Source organism: Tursiops truncatus, chromosome 7 (assembly GCF_011762595.2).
Source record: "Tursiops truncatus isolate mTurTru1 chromosome 7, mTurTru1.mat.Y, whole genome shotgun sequence".
Taxonomy (NCBI): Eukaryota; Metazoa; Chordata; class Mammalia; order Artiodactyla; family Delphinidae; genus Tursiops; species Tursiops truncatus.
In genome coordinates, this window is record NC_047040.1 from 37,489,934 (window position 1) to 37,511,941 (window position 22,008).

Here is a 22,008-nt window from a genome sequence, read left to right on the forward strand (position 1 = left end):
CAGTACCCTCCAGAACTACGAGACAAACCCAGTTTAAGTATCTGAGAAATCAGTTTTTCCAGAAATTATTTTTTTTCTCCCCCAATTCTTTTTTTCACCCTTGTCCATGGAATCAATTCTTCAGTGTACAAACATGATATTTTTTCTCCCATCTTAAAAAGAAAAAAATTCTCAATCTCCACTACTGCTGCATTTCTTTCCTTTCCTTTATAGCAGAGCTTCTTAAAAGAAATGGCTGGTAATGCACACTTGAGTGGTTCAAGTTTTTTGCTCTTAGAAATCGTACTGCTATTAACTTTCTCATCGACATATATCTCCTGGTACTTATATGCTAACATTTCTCATGGGTGTATACCTAGGAGTGCTATTGCTTGATCATAGAGGATGTGAAAGTTCAGTTTCACAAGATAATGCTATTTTCCAACATGATTAAACAAATTTACATTCCCATCAGCGATACCCTTAAAGAGGTCTCCCTAATTCTTGATATCATCTACTTCTTAATTTTTTGTCAGCTCAACTAAGTATAAAATGAGTTATCTCACTAATATTCATAGAAACACTAGTCTCAATAACCAAAAGACAGAAACAACCCAAACATCTATCATCTGATGACTAGATAAACAAATGTGGTATTGAATATAACCACGCAGTGGAATATTATTCAGCCATACAAAGTACTGAATGAAGTACTGATAAATGCCACCACATAGATAAATCTTTATTTTTTTAATTTATTTATTTTGGCTGCGTTGCTGCGCGTGGGCTTTCTCTAGTTGCGGTGAGTGAGGGCTACTCTTCAATGTGGTGTGCAGGCTTCTCATTGCGGTGGCTTCTCGTTGCGGAGCACAGGCTCTAGGCGCGTGGGCTTCAGTAGTTGTGGAACGTTGGCTCAGTAGTTGTGGCTCACGGGCACTAGAGCGGAGGCTCAGTAGTTGTGGAGCACGGGCTTAGTTGTTCCACGGCATGTGGGATCTTCCCGGACCAGGGCTCGAACCCATGTCCCCTGCATTGGCAGGTGGATTCTTAACCACTGTGCCACCAGGGAAGTCCCTAGATAAATCTTTGAAAATAACCAGACACAAAGGACCATATGTTTTAGATTCCATTTATATGAAATATTCAGAATAGACAAATGCACAGAAACACAAAGAATATTAGTGGTTGTCAGGTGCTGGAGGAAGGTTGGAATAGAGAGTGAATGTTTAAAGGATATGAGTTTTCTTTTGGGGGTAATAAAAAAGTTCTAGAGCTAGATAATGATGATCATTGTACAACACTGTGAATGTACGGTTGACTCTTGAACAGCATGGGTTTATCCACTTGTATGCAGATTTTTTTCAATAAATACATATTACTGGGGACTTCCTTGGTGGCGCAGTGGTTAAGAATCTGCCTGCCGATACAGAGGACACAGGTTCGAGCCCTGGTCCAGGAAGATCCCACATGCCATGGTGTGGCTAAGTCTGTGCACCACAACTACTGAGCCTGCACTCTAGAACCCACGAGCCACAACTACTGAGCCTGAGTGCTACGACTGCTGAGCCCGCACACCTAGAGCTGGTGCTCCACAACAAGAGAAGCCACCGCAATGAGAAGCATGTGCACCGCAACAAAGAGTATACCCCGCTCGCTGCAACTAGAGAAAGCCCGCGCGCAGCAACGAAGACCCAATGCAGCCAAAGATTAATTAATTAATTAATTTTTTTAAATTATCTTTAAAAAAATAAATAAATACATACATACTACACAATCCACTGTTGGTTGAATTCACAGATGCAGAACGACTGATACAGAGGGGATACAGAGGGCTGACTATAAAGTTATACTCGAATTTTCCATCATATGGAGGGTCTGTGTCCCTAACCCCCATGTTGTTCAAGGGTTAACTGTACTTAACTCACTGTACACTTTAAAATAGTTAAAATGGTAAATTTTTTACTTGAATTTTACTGCAATAAAATGTTATCTCACTTTGGTCTTGATTTGCATTTCCCTAAATAGAAGTAAAGTTGAGCATCTCTTCATATATTTATTAACTACATATGTTTCTTTGCCGGTGAAGTGCCTATTTATATTTTGTGTCTATTTTTCTATTGGCTTGTCTTTTTATTTATTTGCAGGAGTTCTTTACATATTCTTGATATTGTTCCTTCAATGGTTGACAAATATCATCTACCATTTTGTATCTTGTCTTTTCACATTAAAGAGACTTAATGAATAGAAGTTCTTAATTTTAATATAGAATTTATCAACATATATCTTATGGTTGTCACCTTACAATTAATCATTTAGGACTATTTTATGATTATCTTTTTGCCTTAAAAATACTCTTAGTACTCTGATGTCAATAAATATTCATATTTTCATATAAAAGTATAACAGTTTTGCTTTTGATGTTCAAGTTGTTTCTGTAGAATTAAAATTTTTATATATGATATGAGATGGGGATCCAATTTCTTCTCCATATAGATAGCCGATTGTCCCAGCACCATTTCCCCACCATCTGCCATGCCACCTCCATCATATGTTAAATTTCCACATATGTATGTTCCCGTTTCTAGGCTCTTTATGCTGTTGGATTGGTTAATTTGTCTATGCCTTGCTAAAAATAGCTTTAATTACTATGGCTTTATAATAAGTCTTAATATATAGAGAACTAACCTCTCCTCATTCTTCTTCAGAAGTATCTTGGACCTTCTTGGCCCTTTTATCTTCCACATAAATATTAAAATCAACTTGACAAATTCCATGCAAAAAAAAAAAGCCTGTTGGGGTTAAGGTCACCATTGTATTAAATCTATAGCTCAGTGACAGGTGTTAAGAGCTGAGAGGGAGATATACTTACAGTATTTTTTGTTGTTGTTGTTGTTGGGGGTAGGAGTTTATTAATTAATTTATTTATTTATTTTTGCTGTGTTGCGTCTTCATTTCTGCGCGAGGGCTTTCTCTAGTTGTGGCAAGCGGGGGCCACTCTTCATCGCGGTGCGCGGGCCTCTCACTATCGCGGCCTCTCTTGTTGCGGAGCACAGGCTCCAGATGCGCAGGCTCAGTAGTTGTGGCTCACGGGCCTAGTTGCTCCGCGGCATGTGGGATCCTCCTAGACCAGGGCACGAACCCGTGTCCCCTGCATTGGCAGGCAGATTCTCAACCACTGCGCCACCAGGGAAGCCCTATACTTAGAGTATTAAGGGTTCCTAAAAATGACTGTGCGTATCGCTCCATACGCTTAAGACTCCTTTAATGCTGTTATAGTTTTATAATTTTCTAAGTGCAAGTCTGGCTTATATTTTGGTAGATTTATTCCTAGAAACAGCATAGTTTATCAATAATGCAAATGGCGTCCTTTTCTGAAAATTATGATTTCCTTAATTGTCTGTTACTGGTATATGAAACTGATAAAATCTTAAGATATTCTGTTTGAAGAAAGAGTGGCAGGGGGACCCAGAGCCCTGCCTGCTCGGCCTCCCCACGTGATCAAAGCCTGTTCTCTTCACCAAAGGTGGCACCTCTTTGGAATCAGAAGGCTCTGTCATACATAGTTTCAAAACTTCTGATCTAGAAGAATAAATAGTTAAGAATAGTCAACATGTTTTAAAGAATAATAATATTGTCAACTGCTGGACATCGAAAGATTATAAAGCCATAAAAAAAATTTAATACGTAATGCTGAGAAGCCCAACTATAGAACAAAATGAAAAGTCAAAATATAATTCTTAGTCTATATAACTATTACGTATGTGATGAGTGTAGGATTTCTATTTATTAAAGAAAGAATGGCCCTTTCAATAAGTAGTGCTTTCAATAAGTCATTACTTAGGAAGTTTGACTACATTATGAAACTAATAGTACTTTAAATAGTTAAAACTCAATGTTGGTTTGCTAGCTTGTTAATTCTGGAGAGCATAAACTGGCTTTTTCATCTTTGTGTCCATGTAGTGCCTTACTATATAGTAGGCACTCCATAACACAGTTTAATTTATTTTTTTGGATCAGAGCCACATAAAATAGATTGGATTCAAAAATTACTATTATGCAAAAACTTTTTTCTGTAGGGAATGGGTTGAATGATACATATTATCTCTCTCTTTTTTTTTTTTTTTTAGAAGATATTGGGGGTAGGAGTTTATTTATTTATTTATTTACTTTTGCTGTGTTGGGTCTTCGTTTCTGTGCGAGGGCTTTCTCTAGTTGTGGCAAGTAGGGGCCACTCTTCATCGCGGTGTGCGGGCCTCCCACTATCGCGGCCTCTCTTGTTGCAGAGCACAGGCTCCAGACGCGCAGGCTCAGCAGTTGTGGCTCACGGGCCCAGTTGCTCCGCGGCATGTGGGATCCTCCCAGACCAGGGCTCAAGCCCGTGTCTCCTGCATTAGCAGGCAGATTCTCAACCACTGCGCCACCAGGGAAGCCGCATATTATTTCTTAAAAGCTTTAAGACTTTGGTAAACTCAAGTGTTCCAAACTTGAGTAGTTACTATGAGAATAATATGCTACCAGTTATGGAGAATGTTTTCATAAGGTTCATTCATTCATTCAAGGACTAAGTGAGCTCATACTAGAACACAGATAAGAACTGGTACTATATCTCCATCATATCCAGCCACATAAGAGTCTGCACTTGGGGAAACCCCCTTTACAATACAGAACTGAAAGCTGTCCCTGAAATCTACAATTGGCAGCAAATGTAAATCAATACTGAAATAATGACCAATGTTAGAAAACATTTATTCCAAAAATTTATCCTAATTACTGTAAGTACTCAATATACGACAAGACTGGGGACACACGATTAATAAAAGATTTTCTATGAAAACAAATGTAGTTGTGACAGCTGGATATCAGTGTGCGGGGGTGCGGAGAACAGACTTAGATCCACATCTTACCGTGTGTACTACAATTGCCAGATACATCAGAGTTAATTTAAGCAAGAAGTAAGGGTGTGATGAATAGGTGGAGCACAGATTTTTTTAAGACAGTGAAAACTATTCTGTATGATTCTATAATGGTGGGTGTATGTCAATATATGTTTGTCAAAACCCATAGACGGTACAACACCAGGAATGAACCCTAATGTAAACTATGGACTCTGGGTAATAATGATGTGTCAGTGAAGGTTCATTGATTGTAACAAATGCACCACAATGGTGCTGGATATTAGTGGAAGGTTGTGCATGAGTAGGGATAAGAGGGTATGTGGGAACTTTCTGTATTTTCTGCTCAATTTTGCTGTGAACCTAATATTATTCTAAAATATCAAGCTTATTTATTTAAAAAACAAAATAAACAGAAAACAGACATTTGTTTCAAATGGAGAAATATGTTATTGAAGAAATGTACATATTTCTGGAGATGCAGAAAAATTTTTGACTAAAAGTATTTGTCTAAAAATGTACAAGCATTAAAGAGGCATGGAGCAAATACATGTGATAACCAACAAAATCTTACTGCCCAAAATACAGTTTTAAAGGAAAAAAAAAAATCTGGGACTTTCCTGAAGGTCCAGTATTAAGACTCCATGCTTCCAGTGTAGGGGGCACGTGTTCAATCCTGGTCAAGGAACTAAGATCCCACCTGCTGCAGAGTGTGGACAAAAGAAAAAATAATAATAATAAGGTTAATATCTTAAACAGTTTATGGCCAACCACATATTTATGTAAGTAATGTAAATGAATTATTTACCCATTAGAATACATTTTCTCTGCTTATTACTTTCTAACTGATTTCCTTGTATGTAAACTCTTTCCTTTGACCATTTATGAAGTAAAATCTAAGTGTTTAGGAAATAATCCAATGTGGAGAAAAAAGTAATCTTTATAAAATTCTTTACCATGAAACTTTGAAAATAGCCAAAATGCTGCTTATTAAACATAATATTAGTACAATGAAATCCCATATAATTGTTAAAATAGAGGGAATGTGTGCCATATGGACATGGAAATGTGTTTTAAGACATCATTAAGGGTCAAATAAAATTTTATTTTGTTGGATTTTTGGAGAGAAAAATGATTAAGTGATGGCTTAGTTGTGAACAAAAGGAAGTACAGTTCCTTTCACTAGAGATAAAAGAAATTCTTTAAGGACATAATAATGCATCCTATTCATTCATTTGTTCAGTCATCAACTCAACTGGACTACTGCAATACTCTCCTGAATGACTAGTCTCCCCCCATTCTTGCTCCTATTAAGACCATCTTCCTCAAAGCAGCCATAGTAACCCATCAAAAACACAAACTTATGTCACTTGCCTATTTCAAGCTCCTCATTTGAATTTTCCATTGTATTATTTGATTCTCATTTGCTGCCTACAAAATAAAGTCAAAATTCCTTTTATGCAGCATATACAACCCATTACAACTGGCTCTTACCTCCCTTATAGCTTAGTCTTCTTTCAAAGAAGACTACTAGAGACGTGTTCTAGTAATTATGTTACTAGATGTGTTCTAGTAATTATGTTACTTCTTTATGTTCTAGTAATTCTCAACTGCTTCATGTCCCTTCAAGTTCATGCCATACTGTTTCATGATTCCATAACATTGCTCATGCCTTTCCCTTTTCCTGGCACATGCTCCCCACATTTCTTTATCTATCTTATGCATATTCATCCTTCAAGACAGCTCAGATATCATCCTCCAAGCTGAGTTAGAGACCCCTTCTAGGGTTTCTATAGCAACCTATGCATACTTCTATCTTAGCAGCTAACAAATCAAATTGAAATTACCTGTTTATAAGTCTGTCTTCTTCCCCATTAAGCCTTAAGTTTCTTTAGGGCAGAGGCCATGTTTAGTCAACTTGTGTACCCAAACAGCATCTAATTTAGTGCCTGGAAAATAGCAGGCGCTTAATAAATATAATGAATATTTCATAAATAATACTCCAGGCTCTGCAATAGGAACTAGTGAACTTCAAATATTCTATTTCTGCCATCCAGAAGCTCACAGCAAAAGAGGACATGAAAAATGACAGCCATGGAAGCACTGGGAATAGTCAAATGAGTCACACTAGGTCAGAGTCTGCTGTCTTTTTAGCCAAATTTACCCAGAAATTGCTACCACCAACCATGCTCACCCTTGAGAATGAAGGACTATGGAATTTTCCTCTGTTAAAAAACACTTCTGAAAAGTAAATTGTTTAAAGACAAGGAGGTGGAAGGAAGAGACAAGAGGTCATAGTGATATACAAACTAAATAATCCATACCCTTTTGAGAGTTTTCATGTGCACTCTTCAATGTAATTGAAAAATCTTTCCAGGCTTGTGTTCTATAAAATCTGAAATGTGAGATTTATTTTGTAAATAATGGGAATGGTGGCAGAATCACTTCCCTTCTACTACTATTCTCAACACTGTTTTATAATGTAAGCACATTAACAAATTTATGCTATTGGCCAGGCATAATGTTAAGATATGAGATAAGATTATCTCATTCAACCTTCATAACAAGCCTATGAGGTAAGTATTATTATTAACTCCATTTTATAGGGGCGGAAATTGAAACCTGAAGAGGTCCAGTAAGTTGCCCAAGATCACGTCTCTAGTAGGCATTAGAAGCAGTATTTGAACCCAGGCGGTATGATTTCAGGGCTCACAGTTTTGATGGGTACACCACACCACATGACGCGTAAATAGTAAAATACAATAAACACTCATTACAATTGTTCCATTAGAAATTGTTCTTGACTTCAGGTAAATAGCAATTTATAAGACTGAGTGAATCAAGTTGTCAGTTTTGTTGTTGTTATTGTTGTTGTTTTTAATTAATGATACTCTGGGACCTGTGGAAATGTTACTAGTTATTATCATAAGCCTTCTAATGGTAGAGTTTTTTAAACTTTATAAATGTTAGGGAAACTAATTATCCACATTACTGTCTCTTCTTTGCAATTAAATAAAGTCTTTTTATTATGATATTTAAATATAAACATTTTATATGAGGCAGTTTAACTAGTACATGATTTTTCCAGCCAAGAAAAACCCTTCATTTGGAAAGAAATCCTCAAAATGCTATCTAAAGACTAAAAGTGGGTTGTTGTTTTTTTAACTTTAACTTTTCTCCTTTTAGACTCCAGAAACAGTTTCCTGACTTCCTTTCTGGAAATGATTTTTGTTTCCAACCATATTGAGAATCTTTTTTTTTTTTTTTTCCATTTTCTCTCTCTCTCTCTGTCTCGCTCTCTCCTTTTGCTTTCTTGGTAATAGCAGGGAGGAAGGGGGGGCAGTGGGCACAGGAAAAAGGGAAAAGAGAAAACAGAAAAAGAATTGCACACCACTATGTCTGAATATAGCCTCTACTTGTAGATAATTCCATCTGATTTGCACTTTTGCCTTTTTATTTCCGTTTTTGGAGACCTCCTTTATCATCCAGCTAACTGGGATAGACAAAGCACTGTTGGTGCCCTGAGCGACAGAACTCTGGTAGGGGGCTGGCTGTAAATTGACGTGGCATGGAAATTCTCCGCTAAGTTGTAGCAGCTTGCATGTTTCTCCTAAGATCAAGCCCAGCCTCCCGGAGCTGTAGCTTAATCATCATGGGTTCAACGACTTTACAGAAAAATGGATAGAAAAAGTCTTCAGCTTCTTTCTTTGGACTCAAATGTTTTCTTTTTGAGTATCTATGGTTTAGCTGAAAAAATCAAAGCAGTTAAGTCTGTAACTTGCTTTTTGCAGCTTAAACAACAGAATTTGCTGGTCTCCCTCCCCTATCCTGCAATTTAATTCCTTACAGATTTTGCCATGGGGTGCGGACTTAGAAAGCTAGAAGACCCTGATGATAGCAGCCCTGGAAAAATATTTTCTACCCTGAAGAGACCGCAAGTGGAAACAAAGACAGAATTTGCTTACGAATATGTATTGCTGGATTTTACTTTACAAGGTACTTTTTGCTTCTATTTTATTTGTTCAATGAAAGATTTCAGAGATAAGGGACTTCTAGTTTTTTTAAGTGTTGGTTTGTGGATTTGTAAACTGTTCCTCATAATCAGATTGTACAATCAGTCTAACAATAATGCTTTGTTTCTTAATTACACTCTGAAAGATTTTTGTTCTGTTTGGTTTTTGTAAATTTGGTTCATATGTACTTTATAAAATTAGAAAAACTGCTTGGAAATAGTCCTTTCATTTTTAAATCAAATGCTTATTTGTAGAAGGACACATGAAAAATGTTCGCTTTCCAGCCAAATAGGTCTAGCCTTAATGACAGTTTGTGTTTTGAAAAAGATCTGAAAGGCACAAGAAGGTAGCATGTAGGAAATATTACTTGCATCATGTGGAAGAGTATTTGCTAAGACAATTCTGAGGTTTCCAACTGTGTTAATGTTGTGATTGTGGTAGTCATTTGATATTTTTGACCAAACTAAATTTGAAGTTTGATAATACAGAAAAAAAGATAGTCTTCTGTAAGATACTTCCTTTGCTTGCCCTGTCCCTAACAGAGAAACTCCCTGTTCCAGAAAGTTGGAAACACAAATAAACAAGCCCAGATGGCAGCCCTGTGTAAGGAACAGAGGCAGCTCAACTTCACAAATACTTTACCTCACTTCTTTTGGAAACTTTACTGTACAATCGCATTGATAAAACTGAGTTTTTAAAAAGCAGAACTATATCTTTAATTACAGGGTATTAAAAATGAAATTGAGTGTCCTGCTTGCTGTTAGAATTTCCAGATGTCAGTATTTTAAGTTCTTATTACAAAGTTATGCTTTTAATTCTAATAAGCCGCACGTTTTATCAGTTAATAGAAAATTTATACTAAGTAGATTATGTTGGATATTAATTTCTTTTCAACTTAAACACAAATTCTCCATTTTTTTTGGTTTGCTCTGTGAACAGTGCATCTTTGTGCAAGAAGCAAGAGCAGCCCATTTTTCTTTGTCAAAAACTGAGCTAGCCAGCAAGCAAACTCCCTTCCAGAGACATACACAAAGTCTGTACATATACTTTTAACATATTTACATTTCCATTTTTACCTAAGGCTAAGGCTACCAAAGGGGAGAATGTCAATATTCTTAATTTTCTTTTTAATTATGAAAGTTAAAAGTAGATTTAAAAAAAAAAGTAGATTAAGATAATGGTGACAATCAGAAAAGTAACACTCAAATGAATTTTTTCTATACTTTTTCAAAAAACATCATTTGAGAAAATATTTGTGATGTGGTCCTATGTTTTCTCCATTGATTGTCCTTGTCAATTATTTTTTAGGACAAGTTTTTGTAAATCCACAGGATGCAAACACATATTTTCCTTAACCTCAAAACCTTGTCTATTCATAAAGTTTAGGCCAGAGCCATTTTGATCTGTGCTTTAAGATTTGCTGCACAACCCCCATAGGTTTTAAAGTAACTTGAATTTTTTTTTTTTGATTTATTTCCACCCAACCATGTTAGCAATCTCAAACAAATTTGTATAAATGCAGCCATCATTGAATCAGAAGGATCTACAACTTTCTTCAGAAGTCATTTTGGCTTTATTATTATCAGAAGCCCTTCTCTCTGTGAAAGGAGTAAAATTTCTACCTTCCACTCTAGGTGTGTGGAGGAGGTAATAGAGTATTACACTATAAAGTGTAAGTATGGGCATAGTTTGCAAATGTTAACTCAGCAAGCAGGCACATATTTTAAAGTTGCACCTGGTTCCTATTTGGTCCAGGGGCCCAGTCTCCTGGTGTCCCTTTTCTCTACAATTCTTCCACATGTTTTTTGTTCTGTTTTGTTTTTGTCTTTGCCTTTGCCTTTGCCTTTGCCTCTGCCTCAGAAGCCAAGACTCTGTATCAGCCCAGCTCCACAAACCACCTTCCTCTCTTCTGTTGTCTCTGACGCCCACCTATTCCTCCAGTGTGTAGAGAAGTGAGTCACATGGGGGTTAAAATATGCCAGCCTTCTTCATATAGTCCTGGCCATTCTGACCTGTGGTTGCTGTGAGGACTACTAAATAGTGGCATCTCCTGCCTCTCAGAGACCACGTGCAGTGAGCAACCTTTCAGGAAACAAATTGGTCTAGTGACAGCTGTGTGTGCTCACGAAGAGCCTGTCTCTTACCTTGTTTTCCTCTGTTTTTCCAAACAGAGGACATGGGACAAGTCCCAGTGGGGCAAGAGGAGACCCTTTGAAATTTCCAGTGCCCTGTGTTATGGTGGCTATAGTTATCTTGAACAATTTATTGATTTTCCATTTAGTTCCATGCTCTGTGTGCATGTGTGCATGTGTGCGTGTGTGTGTGTGTGTGCCCTTCCCACACTTTTTTTTTTTTTGGTAGGGGTACTTTGAGCCATTACTTATATATCTCTATGGGAGAAATAATAGCCTAATCATTAATTGCATAAGGCTCTGGAGTCAAGTTCCTGGGTTCTGAATCTAGGCTCTTTCACTCATTAACTTGGCAAGTTTATAAATTTTGCTGTATCTCAGTTTCCTCATCTATAAAATGGGGGTTCTGATGGTGCTTGCATAATAGAGTTATTTTAAAGATTAAAGGAGATTATACAAAATAATCTCCTTGAAAAGGTACCTGGCACTTAGTAAGCACTTAATAAAAGTTAACTATCCCTCCTGGCTTTATGCCAGATCTACTAACCGCACTAGTGAGATTTCAGCACAATTTTTGTGATAAATTTTCTGGATTATTGTATAGTAATCTATACATGTGTATGCATGAGAGTGTGTCAGTATATATATGAGTACATCATCGAGTTTCTTGGCGAAAAGTTAAATTAACTCTGCAAATAATCCAGAAGGGTTGGTTTACCTTCTTGTGCAATCCCAGAAAACAATCTGAATAACCATGGCCTTAAGGATTTTTAGAGCATGTATAGCTTTATGATTAAAAAGAAATTTCTACAGTATTAAAAACCCAATAGAAGGACAGATGGTAACTTCCTTATTTGACTTTCTAATAGAATCATGTAAAACACATTGAGTAAAATTTTCCTGGCCCCTAGCTTGCTTTCTTATTATGAGAACAAGAAACTCTCATTGTCTTTTACCATCACTGTAACAGTAGTAAATACATTGATGTATGGATTCTGTAGAAGATGCTGATAAGTAGTGAAAACACAAAAAGGAATAAGACATAGTTTCTGCCCTCCAATATTTTATATTCTAATTGGTCAAACTGGACAAGCTCATGAACTCCTCAAGGTCAGGAACTATGCCACATCCACCTTTGCACTGCTGTGTTTTGCACAGTGTTTGGCACATGACCAGTGGCCAATAAGTTGTGTTGAAGTAATGAATGAAAAATTGCAATACGAGATACAAGAGGTATCAGGAAAAGGAAAAATCAATTTTGAATAGGATAAGTTGGAATTCAAATTAGGACTTTAACTGAACCTGAAGAAAAAAATAGGGTTTATATAATCAGAAAAAGATTAAGAGTTTGAGGTACTTTCAAGGGCTATTGAAAGGAGAAGTGAGGGGGCGTCCCTGTAAGAGACATTACCAAGAGGGACTTAGCCTGTGGCTGGCTGGATATGAAGGGACAGAAAGAATGAGGAATCCAAGATGACTTCCCTGTTCTGAGCCTGAGTAATTGTGGAAATAATGATGCCTCTTACAGTAGGAGGGGCGTCCCACAGGGAGTCAGTTGGTGAAACAGCAATTCCATTCCAGGCACGTTGCATGTGAGGTGGCAGTGGAACATCCTGGCAGAGAGAGTTACAGGTGCACGGCAGAGATGATGACTTCCAGGAGGAATTGAAGTAGATAAAGTCTTAAAGAGGAGAATATGGGCAGAGCATAAGTGTCTTGGGCTGAATCATCAGGCATATTTAGCCATATTTAGGACAACTCAACAAAAATGAAATAGAATGAGGACAATTGCGACTGTATAGCACCAGAGAACACAAGGAAAAGGAGGGTTTCAAAAAGCAAGAAATGATCAGTAATCGTAAATACTAGAGAACTTTCAAGAATAATGAAGATGCAGCACTGAAGAGAATGCATTTAAAAATCAACAAGAGATGAATAAAGTATCAGAAACGAGGGAAGGAAGGAAAGAAGGTCAGTCCAGCTAAATTTTCTATGTCTGTCTGAATCTAATAAGTTCTTGAGTATTTCCTCAAGCAGTCAAAAGATTTTCAAATGTAAAGTGCTATGTAAAAAGAAATTTATAATAAAGATGACTAAATTTACTCAAGCATCAACATAATCTCTGTCAGGTAAAAAAAACCACATAAGGACTTTCCTTTATTTTTTATTTATTTATTTTATTTATTTTTGGCTGTGTTGGGTCTTCGTTGCTGCATGAGGGCTTTCTCTAGTTGTGGCAAGCGGAGGCTACTCTTCAGTTGCAGTGTGCGGGCTTCTCATTGCAGTGGCTTCTCTAGAGCATGGGCTCTAGGCGAGCAGGCTTCAGTAGTTGTGGCACATGGACTCAGTAGTTGTGGCTCTTGGGCTCTAGAGCACAGGCTCAGTAGTTGTGGCAAATAATAAAACTTCACAATTTCGGACTGTTGGGGGAAAGAAAGATCCCATTCTGACCTGGGGGATAGGGAATCTCTGAAAATAGCAAACAGTTGACCCACTTAAATAAATATTGATGTTGGGAGAAAATACATTTCTACTGGCAATCTACGTTATATTGGGGGTTTTTCTTACATCTGGGTGGACATTTATTTATTCTTTTTTAAAATTTTTATTGGAGTATAGTTGCTTTACAATGTTGTGTTAGTTTCTACTGTACAGCAAAGTGAATCAGCTACACATATACATATAGCCCCTCTTTTTTTGGATTTCCTTCCCATTTAGGTCAGCACAGAGCATTGAGTAGAGTTCCCTGTGCTATACAGTAGGTTCTCATTAGTTATCTGTCGTATACATAGTGTCAATAGTGTATATATGTCAATCCCAGTCTCCCAATTCGTCTATTTATTTTTTGAACTAACACTTACTGAGCACCTACTGAGCTCCAAGTGAGGAATAAAGCCTAGTCCTTGACTTCTGTGAACCTGCATCCTAGTGAGCTTGCTGCTGAGGAGCCCTGATGACTAATCATCTGTTTACAGTGCTTACACTCTATGCTGTGATACAAACTTTGCTAGAAATCTGAGAGTTACAGAAGCAGAAAGAAGAGCACCTCCACCCGATTGGTAGGATCCAGAAAGACTCCTTAAAAGAAGTGCCACCTCATCTGATCTAAAGAATGAGTGAGACTTAGACAAAGATTTATGTCCAGAATATACAAAATACAACTGAATATCAAAAAAGGAAAAGATAACCCAATAGAAAAATGGACAAGGAGCTTGGACAGGTGGCTGATGAAACAGGAAATCTAAATGGTCAATAGACATATGAAACCGTGCTCAACCTCATTAGTAATCAGGAAAAATTCATGTTAAAACCACAGTGAGAAACCACTACAAATCATCCAAAATGGCTAAAACGTCAAGCTAATACCAGGTGTTGGTAAATTGGTACAACCATTTTGGAAAAACAAAAAATGCTTTGTCATTACCTAGTTAGCGAAGATACATATACCCAGTGGAAGCGTGCACACGCATGCACCCTGCAGCACATACAAGAATGTTGATAGAAGTGCTATTTGTAATAACCCCAAAAGTGTGAACAACTCAGAAATCCACGAACAAGAGACTGGAAAAATAAATTGTGGTAAACTCATACAGTGCAACACTGCACCACAGAAGTGAGCCAACGTATTCTGAAAAGGGCCAGATAGTAAATATTTTAGGCTTTGTGAGCCGTGTGGTCTCTGTCACAGCTACTCAGCTCGGCCAGTGAAGTGCCAACATACCACATGCAACAAAACAGGCCGTAGGCAGTACTTTGCTGTCCTCTGCTACACTGCAGTGAAAACGAACAAACTACCACTACACAAGCTGCCCAAGATTAATCTCACGACCTTAATGTTCAGTGAAAGAAAATAGACGCAAAATACTGTATGATTCCATTTATATAAAGCTCACAAAATTGGCAAAACTGAACTGTAGTGTTTGCTTGCATTCTTGCATAGTAAACTAAAAAGAGCAAGGAGTGAGGACCACAAAAGTCAAGGTTAAAAAAAAAAGTCAAGGTAGCACAGAGCAGGAGAGGGGGATTGTGATTGAAACGGGCAGGAAGTGAGGCTTATGGCGTGCCCGCCATTTTCTGATTTTCGAATGGATGGTGGTTACCAAATGCTGGCAGTTTTAAGTATGTTTTGTGCACCCCGTTTGTACATTACATTTCTACCCCCACACAAGATGTTTTTAAAGTTTAAAAAAAAAGGCTGAGTAAGGAAGTGGGGGTAAGGCAAACAAGGCTGAAAGACAAGCTGTACAGACTCAGAAACGAGAGAAAATCTCATGGTTTGTCTGGGAACTACAAGTAAAACCGAACAGGCAGAGTGCAGCACATGCAGGAGACAGCGGTGAAACACAAGGCTGCAAGGAGTTTTCATGGTCATAATGCAATCTTTTGCATATCTGCCTGTAATTATGAGCTCTGTCGTCCCTTGGAGTTTGAGTGCATTTCAAAACCACAGTTGTATGACTTCAATTAAATATATTAATGAGTGACTACAAAGATGGCACCTTTATTGAAAACATAAAATTTTATGTAATTTGGATGTTATTTATATAGTAGTTTATCTTTCTAAGTAACTTAAAACATTTTGATAAGTAGAGTAAACCAGATATTCCTTTTAATATCTGTACATTAGATTGATTAACAATTTATAGTAGTCAAAAGCTTTAGCTCAGCTCATGTCTGAATCTTCACAAATTCTGAATTAGCAGTGATGCAAATCAATGAAGCTTTACTTTCCTGTCAGTGCTCGGATGTACTGGCTCTGGAGTCATTCTGTCTGGTTCAATTACAGCCTTACCGCTCACTAATAATTTAGGCAAGTTATCAAATCTCTCTCTTCCTGAGTTTCCTCATCTGAGAATAATGATAATATCTGCCTTGTGGAGTTTTTGTAAGGGCTAATTAAGATTAGGCATGTAAAGCACTTTGCATAGTGCCTGGCACAAAATATGTACTTGGTACATGTTACTTATTATTTTTTACTATAATTGCTAGATATAATATGGGGTTTGACAGTCTGTTCCCTTTTGAAAATATGGTAAAATTGCTTGCCAGTGTTTGTACATCGTGCTTTTATCTGAGGAAACAATGTTTCATAAATATTTCAAAAATACATACCAATCTTCAGAAGTAAATTGGTGGAAAGAACATATATATGTCTTGGACTGGTTTCATAGAGTTACATCATCAGAGCAAACCTTTTGACATTGAACAAGTTCTTAGCTTTTTACTAGAATGTGACTTTTTTCTATTTTTAAAATTTGATCTTTGTCTATGAAGCTTTTAAGCAAAGGACCATAAAAAACTCTACTGATACTTTATTTTGGAAACTATGAGGATGAATGATAGACTTGCTTAACGTTCAGCACGTTTCAGTTTTAATCAGAAAAGTCCACGCTGCATGTATATAGATTTCAAAGCAACTACAAAATACTTTCCTTCACCAGTTCTTCACAATAGCCTTGTAAGGTGTAATAAAGCTTTTACAAATCGTGTAGCATTGATTGAACGGCAACCAACCCCACCCATTAATGCTGTCAACAACACCATTTGTTCCTTCTCCCAAGGAACTCGCAGCGGTTGAGGAGCTAAGAAGAGCAAGATGGCTTGCAGCTGCTGCTAACTGCCTGTGCTGTTCAGTTCTAGCCAAAACAACCACACCTCCCCCCTAATTTCCTGTGTTTAAAAAGTAATAGAGTCTCTGATATTACTGCCCCAGTGTAAGGACATCAAATCAAAGGCTTGGCTTCAAACACCAAGCCTATCTTGGAGACATAATTATTCACTCTGGTGAGCACTGATGAAAATGCCTCACTCTGTGTGCACAGCTTGCCCCTTCCTCACATCTCTAAGCTGAGTCAGGCTGCCAGTCTCTTTTCAGCACAGTTTAAAACATTATTAAGAATCGAGGGGATTACCTGAAGGGAAGTTCTCAACAAAATTCCCAGATTTATTTCACCTTTCCTTGCTCCTAGGTTTACCTTACTTGAATGACACTGGCATGTTTAAAATAAATCACAATGTAGGATAAGAAGGGCAATTTGTTAACAGAACGAACCCCAGCCCTCCTATCACCATCATCCTCCTGTCCCCACTAATGAGGAAGATTTGGATCACTTTCTGTGTCCTAGGATATGCTGAGCACTGTCTAAGATGGTCCGGGTGGCCTGGCCTGGACCTAGGCAGGCTCTGGTCTGCAGAATCCCTGGGGCAACCCAGAGGAGAAGCTGCAAACCAACAAGACATGGGCCATATTCAGCTTTTAGACAGGTCTCGCTTGTTGTGTATAGTGTTAAGATATTTGAATTAACTGTCACTTTTTAAAGTTGGGAGATATTACATAAGAATCTGGATTTGGGGGTTTTCTTAAAAAAGTAGAAGATCCAGCAACACTGGGCCGACATGACCACATGGCAGCACTGGACCAGGGCTGCTGCACTCTTGGATAAGGTATTAAGTCTTCCGCAGGTCCCTCCTTCAGCACAGCCCCTTTCCTTGTTTTATCAGGCTGATACCTTTGGACATTTGAGTCTGGGACTCAATGGAGCAGATCAGCGTGAGGTAGGGACTGTTATTTGGAGTGAGTTGGCAGGGGGGACACCTAATCTATAGGGTGAGTTAGGGACCTGAGATCTAGAGCATGAGTTAGGGGCCTCTGATACAGAATTCTACAGATGGTGAGCCAGGCTGGGCTTTTGGAATAAATCCAGATCTCTACAATGATCTTCCTGGAGATTTTTTTAAACCAACAATGACATCTCGGAGGGCAACTTCATTCGAAACTATCTTTCTAAGCTGGGCCACCAACAGACAGGCACATCACTGATATTTGAGTGTTTACTTTGTACCAGACCCTGGGCTCATGTTTTACAATTACTATGAAAGCAACTCTATGAAGTTAATACCATTGTTTGTCCCTGTCTCAGACAGGCAAATTAACTTGTTCCAGATCTAGTAAATGGCATGAGTTGAGCCCAGGTGATTTGCTTCCAGATCCTAATGCTCTTAGAATAGTGTGCTGCCTCTCGTTCCACAGGGGAGGACTTTATTTAACAAAGCAGTCAATAGTTGTATAGCACATGCTACATGCCAGATACTTTCTAGGAACACATATAAACTTATTTAATCCTAACAACCCTATAGAGTAGACTCTATTATTATTCTTACCTTGAAGATGAGGAAACTGAGGCACGAGGGTGCAAAGTACCTTGCCAGGCTAGTAAGTGGCAGAGCTGAGATTTGCATCCAGGCAGTCTGGTCCGAAGGTCTTTTTTTTTTTTTTGGCTTGTGGGATCTTAGTTCCCCCACCGGGATTGAACCCCGGCCCTCAGCAGTGAAAGCGAGGAGTCCTAACCACTGGACCACCAGGGAAGTCCCCCTAGAGTCTATTTTCTAAACTACTGCTCCATGAGCAACCTGGAGCTCTGTTCACTGAATATGTTAATGTTACAACCAATTTTTCATTCAGTGGGTCCTTTAACAAGTGTTTTTCAAGCACTTATCATAATTATCATGTCTATGCCGAGTGCTATTTATCAAAAGACACAGACCTCCAAATAGAAGAACATGCACATTTGAGACAGTTGAATAATTAATGTAAAGCACTGGGCCCAAAATGACATGATCTTTACAAAAACTTATGTGTAAGATATGCTTATTAGTACTGATGTACAATTTTTTTTCTCCCTTTGTAACTTTACTGGATTTCTCAGTTTGTAATTCTTCTCAAAACTTCTGTGTGTGTGTCTTTGTGTTTCAGGCATTAACATTTCTTTTGCATTGAACTCAAGACAATAACCTTACTTTATTGAAAGTGCAAGAGGATGTAGATTAGACTAGAAAAGCTGGATTTGTTCCACTGACACAAAATTTCTCTGACATCACCAGAGAACAAGGTGCTCCTTAGAAATACATTCTCTACCTGAACAGGAACCTCTTTAAACACCAATGTCCTTCTGTTATAGCTATCTTCTTGTGATTCTATTTAACGTGTTACAAAATTCTGCCTTTGAGAACCTTGTTCTGAAACAATAGAATGGAGGGAATGATTTCATTATCATTATCAATCGGGCCAATGAAGTGTAGAAAGTCCTTTAAGAGACCTCAGGCTGTAAAGTTTTTACAGTTCTTTTATCTAGTTTTATAATTCATTTTATTCCCTCTGATGTCATCTGTCCCCCTTGCTGCCATCACTGTGTCCTTGCTACTTCTATCCCAATAGGGGTTCCAAGCCTCTACCAAAAGACTTAGCACTAGACCTGAGATGCTTTTAAGTTGTACACACAAACACAGAATTAATAACATTGAATCTCATAGTCGGAAAGCTGTGCCCTTTTCAGTTCTTTTTAAGCCTTCCAATCAGTTTGGAGTTACTACGTCTTTAACACCTCTCTGATGGCTAATTCTCCCTTTCAACAAAGAGAGAGCAGGGCTGTGGCTCAGTCCTTGGCAGATAACAGTAACCAGCTAGAATTTGATACGTATTTTCTTTTTGTTGTATTTATTTGTATGTAATTTTCTACTTAGGGTAAGTGATTCTGGTTTTATGCCTTTAAGGAATTCTCAGTCTAACAGCAGAGACAAACACATAAACAAGTATCTATAATACAGATTGATAAGGGAACTAGTAGAATGCACAGCACGGAGGAAGGAATGATTAACCCAACTTGGGGAGCAGGAAAGGAAACGAAGTTCTGGCAACATGAAAGAGTGTGCCAGGCTCAGGAGCTCCCGTAGTTCAGTCCTGCCAAAGCAAGATGTACAAGGAAAAGGATGACAAGAGTGAACGCTGAATAAGTAGACAGAGGCCAGACTATGAAGATTCTTTCGTATCATGCTAAGCATTTCCATTTTCTACAATAAGCAATGAGATCCATTAAAAGACGGAAATTTTCTTTAAATTTTTGTAGGATTAGTGTATAGTTCTAAAAATAAGTTTAGGCTATGTTTCATTCCTTAGTCTTAACAGTTTATTCTAGTTTATAGTTTTTTAGTTCCTTTGTTTGGAAATCAGGGTTGATAGTTAAAATACTAAAAAAGTAAGACCAAATGAATCACGAAGTGATTGCCACACAACCATGCAGAACTGGGTCATTTTGCAATGAAATCCAGCTGCTTCTTCCAAAACCAGGATCAGTCTCTTTGTTTTTATTCCTATTCATAATGATGAAAATATATTGTAGATTAGTTTAAATCCAAAAGAGGATGAAAATTTGAGTAAATGGATTCATGCTGGTTTATATAACTTTTCTTTGAGTGCTTTATTTTCATTTGAGAAGTTGGCATGAACCCACGTGAATCCAAGTGGTGGATTTCTGTTCCATCACGAGGATATTAATGTAAGAGGAGGTAGGGATTTCCTCTGACCCTTCTTCCTTGTCTGCTTCTTAACCTACTTCCTGTGTTTGGGCAATTAACAGCAGCTATTTTCTGGACAGCACTGACCACACTGACAGAAGGCCAACAGCCAGCACTGCCCCTACTTGGAGTTCATTTCATATGTTTTGTTATTCAAGAGATAGCCAAACTGCAGCTCCATTTCTAGTTATTAAGTCTTGGTTGTTTTCCAGAAAATGAGAAATATTGTCACAGAAAATGAAGTTGTTTTTAAAATTAATACTGCTAGAACATTCATTTTCCCATATAACACACCCTTTTCCTTTTACTAAAAACTATACAGATTGTACTATTCTACAGTTTCTACAGATTTGCCCTGCTTCAAAGGAATGTTTCAACTGCATATAAATGTTGCGTTTAAATTTCCTGTGTATTTAGAATTCTTACTTATTAAGAAGAACTTCTGGTTGCCTTTACTTTTTTAATTTCTTTACCCAAGTATTTATATAAGTGCCATAAGAAACCATATTTTTAGTTTCCCAGAGAAACTTAAAACATGATTTTTTTGAAATGTAATTAGAAATAAGAAAGCACTTGACAGGGACTTCCTTGGTGGCGCAGTGGTTAAGAATCCACCTGCCAATGCAGGGGACATGGGTTCAATCCCTGGTCCGGGAAGATCCCACATGCTGCGGAGCAACTAAGCCCGCGAGCCACAACTACTGAGCCCACGTGCCCTACAGCCTGCATGCCGCAACTACTGAGCCCACGTGCTGCAACTACTGAAGTCCACACACCTAGAGCCCGTGCTCTGCAGCAAGAGAAGCCACCACAATGAGAAGCCTGTGCACTACAACGAAAAGTAGCCCTGCTCACCACAACTAGAGAAAGCCCATTGTGCAGCAACGAAGAGCCAAAAATAAATAAAATTTTTTTAAAATAATAAAAAAATTAAAATGTGTCTTTAAATAAATAAATAAATAAAATAAAAGTGCCTTATTTGAAAAATATATATAGGGCATTGTATTTCTACTTTAACACATATTGGTAATATTAAATATCTGACAGCTGCTAAGATTACTTTTGCTTTTTCTGAAATTAAATTAGAAAATATATAATACCTGTTAGTATAACTTTATTTGAGATTAAATCATATGGATACGTTTCCTATTCATTAGTATTATCATACGTAGATAGAAATAATATGTAATTCAACTTCATGAATGTGCAAATCTCTCTTTGCATTTGATATTTCAGCTTCACCAAACCCAGAAGTAATCAAGATAAATTCAATTCTGGATATAGTAACAAAAGTGGAAGACTACTATCTTAAAGGATATATTGTTGGGGCTATTCATCCTGTTATACAACCTGTTGGGCAGCAAAAACACCTGCCTGCAAGTTACCTATACAGGGTGGTGCTATCGCGCTTGAAATTAAGGTAAGCCTGACGCTCCAGAAAACTGTCATACTAAGAAGCTGTTGAGAGAGACAGTGTTCTTTGGCTAAAAGCAAAGCAAGTTTGAACAAAGTGATGGAGAATAAAGGATAATTCGGGGTTTTGGCTTAAGGCACATTTTCCAGCAGTTGAACCTCGATTGGGAGAAGGAAACTTAAATCTCCTTCCTTAAAACTTCTCATAGATTTAGCCCCTTGCAGACA

General features: G+C 37.7%; 1 protein-coding gene across 1 annotated transcript in view; it reads left to right on the forward strand.

Moving 5' to 3' along the window:
• The first annotated feature begins 8,195 nt into the window (after nucleotides 1-8,195).
• The window catches only part of RFTN2 (raftlin family member 2), a 60,175-nt gene continuing 46,362 nt past the window's right edge, over nucleotides 8,196-22,008 (forward strand). The window contains exons 1-2 of the mRNA XM_019939205.3: nucleotides 8,196-8,867; nucleotides 21,604-21,787. Of these exons, the coding sequence (XP_019794764.1) occupies nucleotides 8,729-8,867; nucleotides 21,604-21,787 (323 nt within the window). The 5' untranslated portion in view covers nucleotides 8,196-8,728. The remainder of the gene's footprint in view (nucleotides 8,868-21,603; nucleotides 21,788-22,008) is intronic.